The following is an 18,166-nucleotide window of genomic DNA, read 5'->3' on the forward strand; positions in this document are numbered from 1 at the left end:
AAAAATTATATGAGACAAGGAAAACATTCCTCAAATTGGTAGCAAATGACAAGACAGACTCTTAAGATACTCTTGATATCAACAGGGTGAATGGAAGGAAAGGCCAAGGAGGCCTTGAGAATGAGGTTAAGTCAATGGGAGTTTGAAAAAAGCAATTATTGGACCAAAAGAATCTTTCACTTAAGGTTATTTCCCAAGAAATTAGTCATTTATTTTCATCTTTATGAGTTTAGTTCCGATTTAGTAGGAGCAGGGAAAGCTATTTATTTGACATCGAAGAAGAAAAATTCTGCTCTTCTTTCCAGCCTTGTACTTTATTTTTTCTGTATTAAACTGCTTTTGAAAGCTGAACCAAAATCAAAATAAAATTAGGAAAATAGCTTAACAAAAGGATTTTGTTTCTTTTTTTTTCCTTTTTAATTCTTTGGCTTCATCTCTTCTGGATAATATCTATTCTAATTTTATCCACATAAGGGATGAATTCTGTATCCAATCATGTATTTTAAATATTGGCTTGTCTTTGGTTTTGAATTTCTTCTAATAATATGCCCATTTTGGAAGACAGATAAATATAAAGGCAAACATAACATTAAGAACTTATACTTTTTCTAATGTTAAGGAATACTGTGGAACTAATTATTCATTTTTAATATGGGTATAATTTAGATAATTCTCGATTTGGCTTTTTTCTTATATTAAACAATTTGGAATTTTTCTTACTTGGTAAGATTTGACAGTTTTGCATCAGATTACACAAATTCTTAGCATTTCCTAGAGTAAAGTTATAAACCAAAACAAAATTATTTCATGGAAAGCTTCTTTATATAATCAAGGTAATTGTTTTCTAATAAATGGTGCATATCTTTTATTGATTTAAAAATATTTCCATGTTAAATTATGAACATAACTGTATGTCTGCATTAAGTAGGGATATTACTCAGATGGACTTGCCTTTGATATTTAAAAAAATGAAGTAAAAGCCAGAAAATACCTCAGCTTCCTGTCCCACACTACAGATTTACCTGTAGTTACCTTCAGTCTAATCATCTTCCTTCTGGTCTTTGAGTATTCCTTCTCCCCGCCTTTCCCATCCTCTGTAATGGTGATCTCATTTTGACTTCTCCAGAAGCTGGAAGTTCTGACACTGACTATTCCCTCTCACTTCTGCATGTTTAGTCTTAATCTTCCTTTACCTACTTGCTCATCTCCTAACTCCCTATCAATTGATCACGCCCACTGCGGAAATCATCCTATCAGGGAAGTAGCATTATCTCAAGAGCCTCCTTACCCCAGCTGCTCCTAGCTCTTCAGCTCACTGTCTTCTGACTTTTGCCTTAGAAACTTCAGAGACTTCCCTATCAGTGATCCCTAGGATTTTCAAATGTCAGAATCCAAGGGACTGTTTTCATCTTTCAAGGAATTTAACCTCCCTGACGCATACTATAATATTGACATCCCCGTTTCCTTAAAGTGTCGCCCTTCAGTGGTTTCTATGATTTCATGGCCTCCTGGTCCTCCCCTTCCTCTCTGATGACTCCTTATCTCCTCTGTATCTCCTTCTGGCCAATCCACTTGCTAGAACTTTTAAAGTAGCACAAGTAATATATAGTCACAGAAAAAAGAATAGAAGCTAAAGATGAGCAGAAGGGGACAATATCAACTGGAGCCTGCTGAAGACCTCTGTGAACCTTTCTGGGGAATAAAATTTGACACTGGGGAGCCATTAAAATATTTTGAGCTGGAGAATCAGTGGGTCCTATTGGCCCTTTAGAAGTTACTCTGGTTTGAGAATGGATGGGAACAGGGCTGGAAGATGAGTTAGGCAGTCGTTCAGGGAGAGAGAATGGTGGTTGCAACTAAAATGATATCTCTGGAGATGAAGAGAAATGGGTGGATTCAAGAGATAATTGACAAGTAAAAACAACAGGAGTTTGTGACTTTTTTGGCTGTGATGCCTGGGGAAGAGGGCAGAGTGATGATGTCTAAATGTCTGGCTTGGACAACAGGATTTAAGGAGGAGAGAAGAAATCTGCTTATGGGGGGAAATGAGAGCTCATTTGGGACACAATGGCTTTGAACATCTTGGAAAACATAAAGCAGAGACATGGAAAATATATATAGTGTGTGTGTGTGTGTGTGTGTGTGTGTCTGCTATGTATATATGTCCTTAAAGACACAGATTTGAGAGCAGTAGTTTATGAAATAATGAGAGTGAATGACATTTCCTTTGGAGGGTGTATAGACAAAAAACGAGGTTGAAGGACATACCATGATGTCCTGAATCATATCATAATGGGTTAAGAAAGGGACTCCTGGAAAGAAGCAATTAAATATTAAAGAGGTGAAAATACAAACAATCAAGAAAGTGTTATTTTCACAAAGTCAAGAGAGGAGAATATTTTAAGCACAAGAGCATGACTGCTGGGACAAGTGTTATTGAAAAGTAATGTAAGACAAGAACCAAAAGTGTCCCCTGGATGCATAGCAAAGAGATTACGAATGACCTTGAATAAGAAGTGAGGAAATAGGGGCAGCAAGTGGAGGTCACCTTGGAAAAGTTTGGCTGAGAAGGAGAGTGAGGATGTTAGCTGGAAAGTGCTAGCTGGAGAGTGAGGATGCTAGCTGGAAGGGGAGGTAAAGGAGGTCTTCGTGGTTTTCCATTGTTTGTTATGTTTCTGTTCTGAGATAGCAGATATGTTTAAATGTTAATTGGCAAGAGCAGGAAGGAGGGTGAAAGAGGCAGTGAAAATACCGGAAAGAGGGAGGCTAATGGTGCAGTCAGCTTCCAGAGGAGGTGGAGAGGGAGGCAGGAGGATGCAGAGCACGAGGGCAAGGAGATGAGCTTGGGCAGGAGGAGACACCTCTTCCACATGACAGATGGGAGGAGGAAAGGACGGGTGCACTTGCAGCGGGAATCTGTGCGTGTGGTGGCAGTGAGTTGGGCCACTTCCCTTTTCGTGATTTCTATTTTCCCCACCAAGTAGGAGGCAAAGACATATGCTTGAGAGTGAGGGAACTGAAGTGGTGGGTTAGGTAATTTGAGGAGAGTGGAGCTGGTTTTAAATAGCGGCTGTGGAGAAAGTTGATGAGGGAGACACCTGGGTGGATGACCGGGCAACATGGAGAGCTGATGGAAATTAGAGATCATAATGTGTGTGCCATTGCTGCAATGGATGTACATGATCCAGAAGCCTGGTTGAGAGCCAGGATTTCAATTTGTAATATCACTATAGGAGAAGAATGATAGAGAACAGAGAGTCAAACCTGGTGACAGAAAAGCAGGTGACATGGTGGACCAGAGCAGGGAGACCACGCTGGTAGATCAGTGCCTCTTGATATTCTTGATCCCATTCTGCGTCCTCCAGAACGTGGAATTTCTGATAGACAGCAACAAGAGGCAGAGATGAAGCAGTCACTGGTATTACTAAGGTCCAGGTATGACCATAAGAATGGTTGATTAATTAATGTGGAATTGAAGTGAAGATCAATGGAGTTGAGGAGGTCAAGGTCTGATGTTAGAGGCGAGGTGCTTGGAGGAAAATGTTTTTGTCTTGTTTGTTTTCTATGAGGATGAGGTGTCATTTTCAGTCATGATTTTATTCACATATTAGAAAAACAGATTTAGTAGCTCAGGTGTTAACAAGGGCTACTATTCCACTTATTTGGTAGGAAACATTGGCTCAAGTCTCCTTCTGCTTTCCACGCCCTAGGCAAAGTCTAATTTGTAAAGGATTCCAAATATTGCCACAGACATCTCCAGCTTCTGATAACCTGATCCAGGCTATGGATTGTCTTGTTCCTGTACAGCTGTTGTCCCTATCCTATGTGCAGCTGACCTAGATTTGGAACTCAACCCTTTTTACCTGTCCTCATTAACAGCTTAGTCATGAAGACAACAACCAAACCAAAACATTTTCATAAGGTCATTGTGTACAAAGCAGAAGTAGTCAAAGTTTTGGAGTGATGGGAGGACATATACATTGCAGCAATTCCAGGAACTTCTGAGTTGAGTATTAGGCATGTCAGTTCTTAAAAAGACTCATGGCCATTTCTAAAGGAGGCTACCATTCTCCCAGATCGCTAAGTTGTCTTTTCTCTTCTCTGCTGTCTCCCCTTGAAAAGAAAGAAAGGTTTTATTACATTCTGAATCTGAGCATTTTTGTTTTCGCTAGGCTGCACCTTTAAAGTCAGCTCCAGATCTTTTTGCATATTGAAAACTTGGCCTAATCATTAAATTCAGTTCAAGAGATGGTAGTGGCTCAGACCAGTGAAGGTAATGAGAAGATGTCAGGACAAATTCTGGGTTTATTTTGAAGGTAGAACCAACAAATTTTGTTCATGGCTTGGATAAGGGCGATGAGAGAAAGAGAGGAGTCAAGGATACACCAAGATTTTCAGCCCAAGCAACCAGAGAGATGAGTTGGCATCAGCTGAGTAGGGGAGGCTGTGGGAAATAAGGTTTGAAATGGGAGGATTAGGAGTCCTCCCTTTTGAGGTGCCATTCAAAATGGACAAAAGGGACAGTAGCTCTGACCCTTTTGAGGTGCCATTTTTATATCCAAGTGGAGATGTCAAGTAGGAAGCTGAATGGTCTAGAGTTCAGATGAGGGCTGGAGACTTAAAATTCTGGAGAAATCACAGTGAAATCCAGCTTGTACCACTGTTTGACCATTTTATACATACAACGTTTCCCCAAGAAATCTATTTCCAAATAGTCTCTCAGAAAATGGATCTAACAACAGAATACAGACAGCCAACAGACTTTCAATCTCACGCCAATGGGAGAGAACCCAAGTTAAATGCAGGCACTATATTCAGAGTTGATATCAAGAGGGCAATTTTCTTAGAGTCTGGAGGAAACCCGTGGATTGTTTCAAATAAAGAGATCTATGGATTGTTCCAGATAATTTAATTCATGTCTTTGCTTACCTGTTGGTTTTAGTCCATTTTCTGCTGCTATAACAGAATATAGACTGGGTAATTTATGAGGAAAAAAAATTATTTCTCACAGTTCTAGAGGCTGGGAAGTTCAAGAGCATGACACCAGCATCTGTCAAGGGTCATTCCATGGCAGAAGGGCAGTAGGTGGAAGCAAGTACATGAGACAGAGAGCAGATGGGGGCCAAACTTACCCATTTATTAGGAGCCCAACCCCCCTGTAACAGCATTAATCCATTCATAAGGGCAGAGCCCTCAGGTCTTATTCACTTTTTAAAGGCCCCACTTCTTAATACTGTTACAATGGCAATTAAGTTTCAGCATGAGTTTAGAAGGGGACATTCAGTCCATAGCAGGATTTGATGTTCTCCTAGACTAGAGACTGATACAGGAGAAAACAGTAATTTGAATAAGAACTTATTGATCTATTTTTATGAACATAGAGATGTGTTAGCTCTAATGTCTTGACTTTTGTTTTTGACCATCTAACGGGACACCATGAACCTTATGTTAATGTATTAATTTTCAGTGTAACTAGATTAAAATTGCTTATTTGGATCAATCCAACAGGAACTGTAACAGAGAAAATGAGCTAACAGCAAATATTAATGCCTCTGGTCAACAACAATTTCCAAGTCAAGATAGCAAGAGTAATAATAATAACAACTATAATTTAGGGGCACATAGCATGAGCACTTTACAGTGCTTTAAAGTTTCCCGTTTAATCCCACATCTGTCTTATTAGGAAAGTACTATTAAAAATCCTAATTTTACTGATAAGAAAACTAAGGTTTAGAGAGAGTTAGGTCACATACAGTTAGGAGGATGTGAAGTCAGGATTCAAATTCAGACTGTCTGAACTCAAAGCATAAACTCATAGCCACTTTACTGCATAATCTATGGGAATATTTTTTTTCCAGAGAATTGCCATCTACACTTTGATCTAACCAATAGCAAAATGCAATTCTAAACAATCTTGTCCACATAGATCTTTCTAATCTATCCTTATCCTATTATTTCTTTAGCATTCTTATGTAGGAAGCCCCTATGTGTGCCAATATTCTTTATATTTAATAGGAATAAAAATCCAAGAGCAACTTGAGGCCATTCCAAATGACACCATGAGCTTCTGCCCTGGGCAGGCAGAAACTTATCACTTCCTTTTCCTCTGATAAAGGGTGCTGAGCAATGTCCCACAATCCCCTGACCCAGCCAGTCATCAAGTCATTCTCCATTTCTAGCATTTTTAGAAGAAAGTCAATAGGACTCTCTCTATTATATATCCCATTTCTACTCCCAATACTATAGACCCAATGTGCGAATCTCCTGTCTGTCTGTTTGGGCATGAAAGCTCTTTAGTGGAAAGTTCATGAAGAAACATGGAAGAAAACCCAGAGGATAAACTTATGAACGTCCACACAGGAAGAGCACTGGATCCAATAAGCAGATCCAAGTTTTGCAGACATGGACCTCAGATCACACACACACCTATCACCTTGAGGAGGACAGACACCAATAAAGGCAAGCCCCTTGACTCCCTTCACTGACCAAATAGAACCAAAGGTTTTGCTCCAACCAGCAAATGTTAAATATGTTTTGAGGCCCCCGGCTTTGGTGAGCTGTCATATGAAATGAATTAACCGAGGCTCAGAGTCTGGATGTGCAAGAAACTGCGGTGGAGCCTCTGTTGGAAGAGCAGCAGAACCCCAGCCAACCCAAATAGTTGGGCAGCCATTCCATAGGCAGACGCAGTCCAAAGGCATTTCTTGTTACTGGGTTGTGCATGAGTGCTACAACGTCACTGCAATGCCTTGTAAACAGGAGAATGTCAGAAGGGTTCCCAGTTCAAATCAGCTCTGGGCACTTAAGATCTTTTGGGAAAACCCCTAAGCCTGGTATGCATTCCAGAGCTCATCCGGCTCTAATTAAAACTCCTAATTCCAGGCTGTGTTCACCCAAACAATGTCAAGTCAAACCACAAGAAAATCTGTTATCACTCAAATTGGTACATACTTTTCATACAACTGAAATATTATATAAAATCATAAACTGTTAAATGGAAATGTAAAAATTGAATGCAGACCCAATTCCCATGCTACCTTTGTCACACCTTCCAGGAGATGTGAACTGTGGGTCACAGCTGCATGCTGAGGGCATGAACCTTAAGATCAAAGCCTTTTACACCGGAGGAAGCATTGGTGTTAACCCAATCTACAAACCAGTCCTTGTGCCTGTCCCCATGTTCTTACTCGCTCCAATGTTGTAAAAAGTTGTTTGTTTGAATGATGTTTTAAAGTGCTCTGTGCAGTTAAGTTTTCAAAAGCGTGGGGCTAGTTTTCCTTCAGTGTATATATGAAACTCCCAATAAATTTAAAGTCCTTAGGTGTGTTTTGGGGGAGGCGGAGGATTAAAAAGAGAAAAGTTTGAAAGGAACAAGGACTTCAAAAAGGTAAGCCCCTTAGAATATTAAAAAATGTCTTTATAGTTGGAAAGAAAGTCTATAGATCAAAAAATAGATACTAAAAAAGTGTATACCAATTTCATACTCATTTGTACCAAATTTGTATTTCACTTTCCTGAGAAAACTATTCCTTTTATGTAATTATGACAAAAAGATTAGAAACCACCCTCACCTTGCTCCGTGTGTTAGTGATTTGAAAACAGGCACTGCACTTTCATTTCTGTTAGCTGCACATCAAATTCAGGATTTGGTACCAACTTTCTGTTGTGCGAGTATTTATTAGTTTTAAAGAAACTAGTGCCTTAGTTTAAAGAAATTAGTGCCTCAGTTTGCTTGTGAGGCACGTAGGAAAATGAAAACATATTCCCGAGCCCAATTCAAAACCAAGACACATATATGCTACATATTTTTCAGATGGTGGTTTGGGACAGTAGCATAACCTTATTCAATTTGTAAAACACCTTTAGCTGTGTAGCCTCTGGGTGTATAACAAAGCAATGAGTAACATTTATTGAAAATAAAGTAAAACTCGGGAAAAACAATACAGTTAGCTAGCAGCAAAACTCAAAGAGGGTCCTGGGGGTACTTCTCAAATATTAAGCCATTCAGACCCTGAGCACACAGAAAATTCTAGACTTCCAATTCTACACCCTTGATTGAGACTGTACTTAGCTAAGTAAAATGGACAGAGCAGGCTAAATTCAACAGTAAAGAATAAATCATAGTTCTTCAGAATAGTGGATGCTGGCTGGGCACAGTGGCTCACGCCTGTAATCCCAGCACTTTGGGAGGCTGAGGTGGGCAGATCACTTAAGATCAGGAGTTTGGCCGGGCGCGGTGGCTCATGCTTGTAATCCCAGCACTTTGGGAGGCCGAGGCGGGCGAATCACGAGGTCAGGAGATCGAGACCACGGTGAAACCCCGTCTCTACTAAAAACACAAAAAATTAGCCGGGCGTGGTGGCGGGCGCCTGTAGTCCCAGCTACTCGGAGAGGCTGAGGCAGGAGAATGGCGTGAACCTGGGAGGCGGAGCTTGCAGTGAGCCAAGATTGCGCCACTGCACTCCAGCCTGGGTGACAGAGCGAGACTCCGTCTCAAAAAAAAAAAAAAAAAAAAGATCAAGAGTTTGAAACCAGCCTGACCAACGTGGTAAAACCCTGTCTCTACTAAAAATACAAAATTAGCCGGTGTGGTGGTGCATGCCTATAATCCTAGCTACTCAGAGGCTGAGGCAGGAGAATGACTTGAATCCAGGAGTCAAAGGTTGCAGTGAGCCGAGGTCACACCATTACACTCTAGCCTGGGCAACAAGAAGAAAACTCCATCAAAAAAAAAAAAAAAAAAAAAAAGTTGCTGGGCTTCATTGATTTAATTGTTAAGCTAAAATTTAAGCAACCAGCATATGGGATATAGAATGAAGCCTTGTGGTTAATGTAAGAAACTTAAGGCAAAATAAATTCCCCAACAAAGAGTAATCCTCTTGGTACACTCAGGACTAGAAGTTACTCAGGTAAAGAAAAATTTAATTTATAGAGTAGAGTCATAAAAAGGGTACCTGCTTAGATTAAAAGTTTTCTTCTAATGTAAGTCTTGTGAACACACAGGAGATGCTGTCTCCAGCAACCCTTATCTGGTTGACTCCGGGAACAGCCAACACACAGAAGCTTTCTGTATGCAAAACATTATGACTCATATGCTTGACACTCACAGTCCATTGGTTTATGCAATGGGAAATTATGTAACTGGATCAAGAGTTTGGGAATAAATACAACCGACTCTTAGAAAGCCCAAGCAGAGACCGCAGAACAATGACCAGGTCTGAGAGAGGATGGGCGAAACACAGGCTAGATTTTGACAGGCATCAGGTCAAGGGTTTCCTTTCCAAGAGAGCTGTACAGGGTGGCAGCAGCCAGTGGCATGTGGATCCTGGGCCACTGGTGTCCATGGAGGTCAAACAGTGACAAGGCAGGGCCTGGAGCAGGTGCTGACAGAAGCTAGACTGACCTCTGGGCCAAAATTCCTCCTTCCTTCCAAACTAACCAGGCCAGGCCTCCAGGAAATAACACCAGAACCAGACTTCTGAACTGGCAAAATAACCACCATGAGCATGAGTAGCATTCATGGAGGACTTGCTTTGTATTGGGCACTGGACTATGTGATTCAAATGCATGACCCATAGGAAGCCAGGCTGCCTCTTGGTCCAGTCCTGACCTAAAAATGCAGTCAGAGAAACAAAAGCCTAGCAACCCAATAGCACTTGAAAGTATTTTTTTTCTTTCTTTCTTTCTTTCTTTTTTTTTTTTTAAGAGATGAGGTCTCTTAAATCTAGATGCGTTGTGCTGTTCACTCCTTCCTAGAAAAATCTCTATCAAACCATAGTCAAGGGTATGGGTTTTGAGGTCACAGCAATGGTGCAATCATAGCTCACTGCAGCCTTGAAGACCTGGGCTCAAGCCATCCTCCTGCCTCAGCCTCTCAGACCCACCCAGCTACCTAGACTACAGGCGTACGCGACCACACCTATGTCTGGTTAATTTTTTTTTTTTTTTTTTTTTTTGAGACAGGGTCTTGCTATGTTGCCCAAGATGGTCTTGAACTTCTGGCTTCAAGCCATCCCTCTGCCTTGGCCTCCCAGTGCACTGGGATTACAGGCATGCACCCGGCCTGAAAGTAATTTTAATCCTAGTTTTACTCTCTTGAAGATAGAGAGTACAATCATGCACTATTAAGTTTTAAGTCCTAAATCTTTCTCAGTATATCTCTCTCACCCCAGAGTTGCTTTTAAAATAACCTTTCTACTCCAAACCCCTCAAACTCTTCAAAACAGGATGAAAGTCCTCTTCCCCCTTTTTCATTCCTTCTCTTTCTGTTGCTCTTTTCTGTCCCATAAGGAGTCCTCTGCCCTTGCCAGTGTAAACTCCCCCGACCTGTGCTCCTCCACTCTTCCCTCCCACACACTGCAGACTTGGGTTTGCAGAAGGCTGGGGGAATATCAGACAAAATAGGAAGGGGAAAGATCAAAGGACATAAAGAAAGGAAGAGGCTGTGAATACAGTTGTTCAAACATCTATTAAAGATGTAGGTTTAATTCATCTTTGCAGTGACCCCCAGAGGTAGGTGATCGCTTTACACATCTGAGAAGGTTGGGTTAAGAGGTTCAGTGATGTGCCCAATAACTGGGAGAGTCAGAGTACAGATCCAAGATGCTGTGACCTCAAAACCCATACCCTTGACTATGGTTTGATAGTGATTTTTCTAGGAAGGAGTGAACAGTATAAGGCATCTAGATTCCTTCTCAGGTGGTTGAGCTATGGACTAGGACTTAATTCACTTCTTTCCAGATTTAAAAAGCAACAATGACCAGAACTATGAGCAGGGAGGCCAAGGACTGGAGCAGAAGCGAGGCGGGTGGCCGTGAGAGGTAGATGTTGGGTGGAGTTGCTGTAGCTAGCAATCTATTCTCCTCCTATTACCTAAACAACAAATACAGGGCAATTGGAGACTAGAATTTTTTCTAAATCTCATTTGCTTATGGAAATCAGGCTTTTAGTGTAGGATTAGGTCCTCTAATCCAGGGCCCAGAAACACCTACAGCTAACTGGCATTATTCATTGTGATGACCTGGCTGTAATAACAAAATTTGTAAAGTAATAATTGTTGTCTATTAAAGTGATTGACTGTTGGGAGAGTTTTCTGCTATATTTTGTATAACAATGGATTCAACACAAGGATTCATGAACCCTTATGAATCATCTGCTTGGGAGAAGGAGTGAGAAAATAACTCAGGTAAAAGGGAGATTAATAACTTTAAAATCCTATAATCGAGGGGTTATACAATTATGAATCAAGGGATCAAGTCAATCCCTTGATTATATGATTTACCAAGAAATTAGTTGGAACGTTTTGTTTTGATATAAGAAATAATTTAAAGATCAGAAAGCAGAAGTGAGGAAAAAACAGGCCCATTGGGCATAGAGACATATGAATATCAGGATCCACTGGCATCCAGGCTGGCAGTGCTCACATTCAGTTATTTAGTAGTGATGTGGAAGAGTGAAATCTCCAGGCTTACAGTTGGCACTCCTTACTCCAGGATAACAAAGGTTACCATGGTGGATGTGGGCTACAAGGAGGTCAGTAAAAGCCATGTGAGTATGAAAAATGGTGAATGGTGTGAAGTATGTATCTAGAAGAAAGCACCTAAATTTCATAAAGTTGTATCTGCTTTAAAAACTGTCTGTAAACAGCCATTTGATCCAGCAATCCCCCTACTGAATACATACCTAAAGGGAAAGAAATCACGATGTCAAAAAGATACCTGCACTTGTATGTGTATTGTGGCACTATTCACAATAGCAAAGATACGGAGTCAACCTAAGTGCCCATTCATAGAGGACTGGATTTTTAAAATGTGGTACATATATGCCATGGAATGCCTACTCAGTCATAAAAAAGAATGAATCATGTCTTTTGCAGCAACATAAATGGAACTGGAGGCCATTATCCTAAGTGAAATCACTCAGAAACAGAAAGTCAAAACTGCATGTTCTCACTTATTAGTGGGAGCAAAACAATGGGTACACATGGAATAATAGACATCGGAGACTCCAAAAGATGGGAAATGGGGAGGGGAATGAGGGTTAAAAAATTACCTACTGGGTGCAATGTTCACTATTTGGGTGATGGGTGCATTAAAAGCCCAGACTTCACCACTGTGCAATATATGCATGTAAGAAATTTGCACTTGTACCCTCGAAATATATCCAAAATTTTTGAAAAGAATTTTAACTGTCTATATAGTAAAGTGAGGTATAAACAAAGAGATCAATAAAAATTCTGAACCATAGATCATGCGTTAAAAGTTGTGAGCTGGGAAAGCGATTTAAGTGTGAATAGCTATACCAAGACATGTAAGCCATGTGTTAGGATAACCAAAGAGAGTGGCTACTCTGTTCCTCCTGCTCTTTATTTTTACATTATTTCCTCTTCCTACAGTGAGAGAGGGAGAATGAGAATATAAAAGTGTGTATGCATGCATGCATACATCTGTGGGTATGTATAAAACTGCATAACAGGCTGGGCATGGTGGCTCATGCCTGTAATCCAAGCACTTTTGGAGGCCGAGACAGGTGGATCACCTGAGGTTAGGAATTAGAGATCAGCCTGGCCAACATGGCAAAACCCCATCTCTACTAAAAATACAAAAATTAGCTGGGCGTGGTGGCACATGCCTGTAATCTCAGCTACTCAGGAGGCTGAAGCAGCAGAATCACTTGAACCCCAGGGGATGGAGGTTGCAGTGAGCCAAGGTCACACCACTTCACTCCAGCCTGGGCAAAAGAGCGAGACTTGTCTAAACAAACAAACAAACAAAAAACTGCATAACAATCTTATATGACCTACATTCCTATGGTCATACCCTGGATCTTGTCAATTCTCAAAGGAACTTCATCTGTAAAATCTTAAACTCCAAATATCTCATTCTCAGATGAGAATGTCTTATTTTCACCCTTTTCCCATGCTTTGGTCCCACCAAAACTGTTTTCCTGCATTGTTGAGACCTCGCTTCCTAATTCTCCCAGTGATCAGTAGCCTCCTGTTTTCACTTCCCTTCCAGCCCAGCACAGACCATATGGCTATTTAAATGAATCACAGTCCTATAATCTATTTCCTCTGTCTTATGCCTAGGATATTGAACAATGCTGGAGAAAAAGAATAATACAAAACTCCCAAGGCATGAGCCCCTCCAAACTTCCCTGTTTCCCTCATGCAGAACAGAATCTTCCTTTCTCTTGAATCTCAGAAGATTGATCCTGTCTTGTTTCTTCCTGTTTCTCAAAAACATTGTATCTTATTAGTGAATTTTGCAATTTAGGCAATTACTCTAGATACAGTATGAATAGTTAATCAGACAGGGACAAGACAGGGTGCAGGGACAGTGGGAAAGTGTTGTAGGCTTTACTGGGGCGAATGACAACAGCAATAAAGAGAAGTGAATGACTTTGAAAGATGTGTAGGCAGCTGAATCACAAGAATATTATAATCAGTTGGATGCAGCATAGGGGAGATGAGGGTGGGAGTGAGTGTGAGGCATGCAGATTTCTTTCTGTCTTGAACAACTAAGTGATAACATCTATTATGGATACAGGAAAATACTTGGAAAGAGATTCATGTTTATATAGAAAAAATAAAAAATTTCATTTGGAATCTATTAAGCTTGAGGTGGCTGTGAGACTTCCAAGTGGAGATGGCTAAGAAGTGTTGGATATGAAGTGTGCCGTTCCAAAGAGGTTTCTGGGGTGGAGATAGAAATTTAGAAGATGGTTCCATATGAATGCCATTTGAATTCAGGTAGTGAAAGATGTCATCTAGGGAGGGAGAACAGAATGAAAACAGAAGGGGAATTTGTTCCGATGAACTCTAACGATTTTTGTTTGGGGGAAGCAGACAGAGCCATGGATGAAGATTGAGAAGATGAGAATGAATGGATATGAGGAAAAGCCAGGGAGTATGGTAGAAGAAGCCAGTGGCAGAGAAGGAGGAAGTGGCCAATTATATCAAATGCTGTTAAGGGGTCAAATAAGATGAGAACTCCTAAGTGTCCACTACTCTTAGCCACATGGAAGGAAGTAACTGACATCCTCCGAGAGGGTTATTTCAGAGGAGAGCCGAAGGAAGACAGCAGCCTGGAGTGAGTGGGATGGAATTTAAGACTGGAGATAGGAATTCCAGACAATAACTCTTTAAAGAAATTTGGCTATGAAGGGAAGAAAATGGGGTCAAAGTGGTATCTTTTCGTTTTGTTTTATTTTTATTGTGTAAGACGTGTTTAAATGATAACAGAATCATTAGAAAGGAAGAGGTGAAAGCTAAAGTAGAAGAGAAACAGGGAGTATTTGGTAGTAAAATGTCCTAAGAAGAAGAAGAATGAATGAAGAATACAAGTGGATGGTGGGCCTTGGATAGGAGAGAGCCATTGTAACTGGAAGGAAGGATAGAAAGATCTGCTAAGACGCTGGCATGGTTGCCGTTTTAGGTAGAGTAGTTGCTATCTAATGGCTTCTATCAAGTTTATGAAGGAGACCTTATTGGTCATCTTCTGGAAATGGGGGCTAAAAAAGAAGAACTGGAGATTGAAGAAGAAGGAAGATTTAAAATAGGCATTGGAAAGGGAAAGTAACCTAATGAGAGGGACACAAATTTTGATTGCTGGGCAGTGAATGAGAATCCAGTTGAGGTTGAACTGATAGAGGGTTGATTTGCCTTGTTGTTGACATACAGCCTCCTGCAGTACTCAGTTATTGGTGAAGGCACAGGGAAGAACAGAGTTGGATTTATGGACAGTTATGGTTTTCCTGGAGGGATGTTGTAAGGAGGTTTAAGAAACTGATAAGAGAATGATTCAAAAGGTGGACTGTGCAATCTAAGCTGGTTATGGAGGAAGCGAAGACAGAAGATGGTTAAAGAAAAAGTATGTGAGCCCATGGACAAGAGATCATGAAGAGAACAAACAAGTAAGATGGTTGCATAGCCAAATCATAGGAGGAGACATTGTGGTCAGAGAGTTTGGAGGTCAGACTGTTGAAAGTGATGAAAAATCAGGGCCCAGATGTAACCCTGAAGGTGGAAGGCTGAAGTGTGAAGATCAGTGACAATGGGAGGCCAAGAAACTGAGAGGGCAGACATCCTTCGGTGCCCCAATTTGAACAAGATATTCTCGTATACAACCTTCTAAATGTTTTGCATTGTCCCTTTCTTATTTAGTCTCATTGAGACAGCCAGGTGGGAAGGGGTCCCCAGAGAAACTTCAAATGGCCTGTGCACTGGGAGGAATGTGCACTGGGGTGGAGCCACAGAAGTTCGTGCTGTTTGCAGCAGGCAGGAGCCTGGCCCCTCCTCTTCCTGGGTGATAGCTGGGATTCAATCTGCGAGGCAGGAAGCGCACCCACAGGGACTCTGGCTTTGCAGAGGGACCCTGTTTCTCTTTTTCCCCCATTTTGCCCAATAAATTCCATTTTTCTCCCCCTTCAAATTGTCTGTGAGCCTAATTTTTCATGGCCTTGTGACAAGGACCCTGTCTTTAGTTGTACTAAGAAGAGATTCCTACAACATCATTAATCCGGCCGGGCGTGGTGGCTCACGCTTGTAATCCCAGCACTTTGGGAGGCCGAGGCGGGCAGATCACGAGGTCAGGAGATCGAGACCACGGTGAAACTCTGTCTCTACTAAAAATACAAAACATTAGCCGGGCGTGGTGGCGGGCGCCTGTAGTCCCAGCTACTTGGAGAGGCTGAGGCAGGAGAATGGCGTGAACCCGGGAGACGGAGCTTGCAGTGAGCCGAGATCGCGCCACTGCACTCCAGCCTGGGCGACAGAGCGAGACTCCGTCTAAAAAAAAAAAAAAAAAAAAATCATTAATCCATCTGGAATTGCTATTTATGTATGATGTGAGATTACCATTTTTATTTTCTTCTATTTGGATTAGTAGTTGTTCTGGGGCCATTTATTGAATAGTTATTTCATCCCATATATCCCTTGAATTTGTTCCTTCCTCACTATCCTTACCTTTTATTCCATCCTGTCACATCTACATGAAGTAATACAGTACCCTTCCTCCTCTTTTCTCTACAGTCTATATTCTATAATTTGCTGTAAAAGTTACCTTTCTAAAATACAAATATGACCATGTCATTCCCCTGATTAAAGTGCTTAAATAACTTCTTTTTATTACGTATAGAGTAAAAGCCACACCCTAAGCCTGGCATATGTAAGACATCTCACGATATTTTTCTTAGTAAGATTTCTTTGCTTATCAAATCATCCTCGTTTTTTGGCATCATCCACATTTGCACTCAAATGCTAGTGGGTAAAAAAATACGTGATTCAAATTTACTTTTAAAAAATCTTTTACCAGGACTATTAATTAGAATCATAATTGCTAGATTTTGAATGTTCCAATTCATTTATTTGTCTTCTATGCATTAGATACTGTACGTTTCTTTAAGCATTTAGAATCTAAAGAAGGACAGAAAGCATTAAGCCAATTATATGTTGAAAAGGGAAAAATGTGTGTAGTGACAGACATTTGAGTAAACTGCTACTGAGAGCCTGATGAAGAATAAATGGCATTTAGTTTGATGGAAATCTTGGAGACTTCGTGGAAAAGTTGGCTAGGTCTGTTTTGAAAGATGGATAAAATTGACCAAGCCAGAGAAGGGGATGGGAAGGCATTTTAGATAGGGGATAGCATCAGTAAAGCCAAGAGAAGTGGGAAAGTTATGATCTTGGAGAAGAGGAGAAAGGTGAATAGCTGGAAATGCATTGAGGCCAGAGTGCACAAACCCTTCAAGGACTAGTTAATAGATCAGCTCTAGTTAGTTGGCACTGGAAGTCACTGAAAGTCCCTGTTAAGTGACTGATATAATGAGGTTGTGACATGATCAGGTGGATTGGAACTCACAGAGATTAAACCTAAGTGGATGCCCTACTAGTCTAAGCATGGTATGCTGTTGGCTTGTTCTGAGAGGTGGAAAAGCCAGAAAAGATGCAAGAGAAATTTCAGAAGCAGAACCCGAAAATAGCAGTTAGATACCTGGAGAAAGTGGGGAGGAAGGAGTCTAATTCAGCTCCAGAAAGGTAAGAAGTGCATGAGGAATTCCTGCATCAGATTAAACATCGTTTATATTCGTGTTTGCTTAAATGGAATTTCTTATGCTTTTTTAGTAGCTTTAAAAAATATTTACTACTGAAAATTATTTTCATAGCCTACCTTTATGTCTTTAGATTCATGTTTTTATTCTTGTGTCTCTTCTCCTCCTCCTTATGTGTGACAGCTTCTACTGGATATGGTTGGGTCCCCTGACCAGGATCTCCAGGAAGCTGCAGCTGGTTGTATATCCAATATCCGCAGGCTGGCTCTTGCTACAGAGAAGGCAAGATACACTTGAAATTTAAATGGACATTACAAGCTATCACATTCTACATGACACAGGACATGTCACTCCCATGGCCAGAAAGCCTAAATTGGGAAACATTTATTAGCAAACCCTTTCAACCATCTAAATGAAAACACACAAATTGAAAATGCACAGAATGTTTTTCATCTGAAAATTGCATGGAGACTTTTGTTTCTATTTAATGTTTTAGAGATATGACATGTAATAAGATGGAAAGCCAATAAACCTGTGATAAGTTTCTAAGAATTTGAGAATATACGTATACAGTATATATATATATATATATATATATATATATATATATATATATATAGTTCAGTGATGCTTTTGTATTTGTGGTGATTTTAATAAAGGATATGGGCTTCCCAATGTGCAGTTTCGTAGTTATTCATGAATGTCTCTACAGTTCCCTTTCTGTTAAACTAATCTAACTGTCCTGTCATTATGGCTTTGTCTGTTTGATCACTTGCAACCCACGGGAGAGTTCCGAGGAGATGTGCTGATTTCACAAACTGTTATTAAATAGAATTTAGAGTTAAGCAGCTGGACTTAGAGAGATCATCCCAAGGTCATCCCAAATTTCTCCTAAATACTAGCAAACATCTGAAAGGACAACGTATAATTGTCACGGTACCAGATCACGCAAATCACAAGAACATAAGCAATGAGTTTTTTTGTTTTACACTTGGACTTACAGAGCATAAACGATTATGTTTTATTTCTCACACAGATTTACCAACATTTTCTTGAAAGCAATTAGTTGATACTGATGTAAGGATAATATGACTTCACATAAATTGCTTTGAATTTC

At 40.5% G+C, this 18,166-nt stretch overlaps 1 protein-coding gene across 1 annotated transcript in view; it reads left to right on the top strand.

Moving 5' to 3' along the window:
- ARMC4 (armadillo repeat containing 4) overlaps positions 1-17,599 on the top strand; it is a 185,329-nt gene extending 167,730 nt beyond the window's left edge. Inside the window, exon 20 of the mRNA XM_030798068.1 lies at positions 17,233-17,599. Coding sequence (XP_030653928.1) covers positions 17,233-17,346 — 114 coding nt within the window. The 3' untranslated portion in view covers positions 17,347-17,599. The remainder of the gene's footprint in view (positions 1-17,232) is intronic.
- Positions 17,600-18,166: the final 567 nt, after the last annotated feature.

Source organism: Nomascus leucogenys, chromosome 18, assembly GCF_006542625.1.
Source record: "Nomascus leucogenys isolate Asia chromosome 18, Asia_NLE_v1, whole genome shotgun sequence".
Lineage (NCBI taxonomy): Eukaryota > Metazoa > Chordata > Mammalia > Primates > Hylobatidae > Nomascus > Nomascus leucogenys.